We start from the raw sequence: 2991 nt of genomic DNA, 5'->3' as shown, positions 1-2991 counted from the left end.
TGTAATTCAACTTTCTGGATTCCCATGCGCAACACGCAATTTTTGGTCATTTTTGTTGATCTCGACGTGATATCAATTAAGCTCATGGACTTCAAACTTTGCAATTTTCATGGGTTATATAATTCACATTTATTGTTTTTGTCTATTTCGAATCAATGGTAATTAAGTGAACGTGCTTCAAATTTCTTGATTTTGATGGGCTATAACGAACAATATAGGTCATTTATGTCCGTCTTGACTCAATGGCATCAGATGAACTTCATAATTTTATAGGCTATAACCATGATTTTTTTTAATATTATTGACCATTTTGACCCAATGATATTTAAGTGTGCATACTCGAAAATTCTTGATTTCCAGGGACTGTAAGTTCTCTATCACTTTTTTCCATTGTAGATTGAAACTTAAACCTTATGCTAAGTAAGTTTTCTAGAACTAAACCTGCACGCATAACATGTAAGGTTTGTATCTGAAGTAACTATTTTTCTCTTCATCCTCTCTTCTTCAATGATTAACATGTGTATTAGATGATATTTGTTGAAGAAGCAAGGCTGATTCTTTTGTTATTCCTACAGATACATTCCGAGATACACATTCAGTTGGTTGGTAAAGCCCATGTGGTTGATCTTAAGTAAGAAATTTTTGCATTTCTTCTTCTTCTTCCAATTTTTAAGATTTGTCTAATTTGCAAGATTCATACTATGTTACTAAAACTCTTTTGTTGTGTTTTCAAGAATTTCTTCACAGAGCTGCTGATCTCACGCTAGTTCCTTCGGCAGCTATCGGAAGGGATCTTCAAGCTGCTCGTGTGACATCAGGTTAATGTACATACTTTTACGTATTTTTCTCTCTCTCCTTTTTTCTTCTATTGTATTGAATGTATAAGTTGCTTCTCCTTCAGCAAATAGAATACGCCTTTGGAACAAGGGTGTTGATTCTGATAACTTCCACCCCCGTTTTCGTAACCACGAGATGCGCATAAGGCTAAGTAATGGAGAACCAGAAAAGCCATTGCTAATTCATGTTGGGCGCTTGGGAGTTGAAAAGAGTTTGGATTTCCTCAAAAGGTTAGTTCAGCAATTCTGAGACCTGTAACTTAAAAAGTTTTATTGGTTATAGTAGAGTTTCAGGATGTGCCCATTGAATTTCAAGTGTGTCAGGTGTCTTGTGCAAAAGTAAGTGATGCATATGTGCCCATTTTTATCATTATGAGCTAGAACATCTTTTATTATCGACATGTAGGATAACATGCCATGCTTTTGATGTACTTGTTTTCTCAAACTTCTGTACATTCCACTTCTAGCCAGCAAATCGAGTGGTTTGGATGCACATAGATATCTTAAGAGATTCATGTCCCAAATTAGTCAAATAGATACTAGAATTGTTCTTTAAAACAGATGTAGTGTTGAGCATTTTAATTATAATTTTTTTTTTAATTTGAGTTGCTAAATCTTGTAACTGTTTAATTGTTTGTTTCTACTTTGTAGGGTTGTGGATAGGTTGCCAGGGGTAAGGATTGCTTTTGTAGGAGATGGACCGTTCAGGTAAATTTTCTGGACATTTTTTGCAGATGCCTAGTATTTTTGCTAAATGTGGTAGTCATCATATCCACTGCCCTTCTACAAAAGTAACTAGGAAACAAAGTCTATTCTTAGTCTACTAGCTCAGGCTTCAACCTTGACTGCTTATATTTTGTCAGATGTCGCAAACATCAACAGGTTTTGTACGTTTCCTGTTAATATTCCATAAATATGAGCCTGATGGTTAAATATTTCTGTGTCATGATACAAAGTTATATGCTGCTTTAGCTATGGGTTAAGGTACCTACTTTCAGTGTTCAAAACGTAACCAATTGTAATCCATGTCTAGCATCGAATGTGGAAATATATGTAGGAGTCTTTGGATGCCTAGATATGAATTAGTCATTGTAGAAATACTATGCCGAACCACATACATATACAGATGTACTGGATAATGGTGACACATGATCCTTAACTGGTTAATTTTCTACAATGTGACATTCACTTCTATACTTCTGGGCTGTTTCATAAATGAAACACAGGGGTAGTTGCTCACCATTATATTTGTCCAGGAGTGATCTGGAAGAGATGTTTTCAGGCATGCCTGCAGTATTCACAGGAATGCTACAAGGCGAGGAGCTCTCACAAGCTTATGCCAGTGGCGACATCTTCGTGATGCCTTCGGAATCCGAGACCCTCGGACTTGTTGTTCTGGAGGCCATGTCCTCCGGAGTCCCTGTAGTCGCTGCTCGTGCAGGAGGAATCCCCGACATCATCCCAGAGGATCAAGAAGGAAAAACAAGCTTCCTCTTCTCACCCGGAGATCTTGATGACTGTGTTAGTAAGATCCAGCGGTTGACATCGAGCGAGGAGTTTAGGATGGCTATGGGGAAGGCAGCTAGGCAGGAGATGGAGAAGTGCGATTGGAAGGCGGCAACGAGGAAGATAAGGAACGAGCAGTATAATGCGGCCATATGGTTTTGGAGAAAGAAGAGAGCGCACTTGCTGAGGCCTTTCCAGTGGATTTCTAAGAGGATTTTTCCCCCGCAGCCTAGAATAACCTGTGTATAATTTTATGTCTTAGGTTGTTGTGAATTTGTGCAGTATTAGATATTATTTATGTGTATCAATAGTCTGTTTCTTGCTGGTGTTAGCTGGTGTAGTTCTGCTAATTGAAGCTTGAAGAGACTGGAAGGGGCTGTTGTTCAATGAGATATCGTACGTCTAACACATATTTTTGCTAGTTAAATGCGCTCAACGACGTACTACCACTGTCTTACAAAATTCCTACCACTAGCATCCTAATGAATAAATCACGCTAATTCGTAGGGCCAACACCTTGAAAACACAATGTGCGTATCTGTTTCCTTCTCGAAGAGTATGAATCACTTCCACATCAGTGAACGATAAAACAAGCCCGCGAGTGTCCTAAATGAACATGGCATGACCTTGCATCATATTATATCTGCTA

At 38.2% G+C, this 2991-nt stretch overlaps 1 protein-coding gene across 1 annotated transcript in view; it reads left to right on the top strand.

Annotated features, from left to right (window-relative positions):
- Window positions 1–2734, top strand: part of LOC109829774 (sulfoquinovosyl transferase SQD2-like) — an 11346-nt gene extending 8612 nt beyond the window's left edge. The window contains exons 6-10 of the mRNA XM_020396810.1: window positions 576–631; window positions 735–818; window positions 902–1067; window positions 1488–1544; window positions 2093–2734. Of these exons, the coding sequence (XP_020252399.1) occupies window positions 576–631; window positions 735–818; window positions 902–1067; window positions 1488–1544; window positions 2093–2591 (862 nt within the window). The 3' untranslated portion in view covers window positions 2592–2734. The remainder of the gene's footprint in view (window positions 1–575; window positions 632–734; window positions 819–901; window positions 1068–1487; window positions 1545–2092) is intronic.

Source organism: Asparagus officinalis, chromosome 2 (genome assembly GCF_001876935.1).
Source record: "Asparagus officinalis chromosome 2, Aspof.V1, whole genome shotgun sequence".
Taxonomy (NCBI): Eukaryota; Viridiplantae; Streptophyta; class Magnoliopsida; order Asparagales; family Asparagaceae; genus Asparagus; species Asparagus officinalis.
This window is presented reverse-complemented; position numbering and strand designations above follow the sequence as displayed.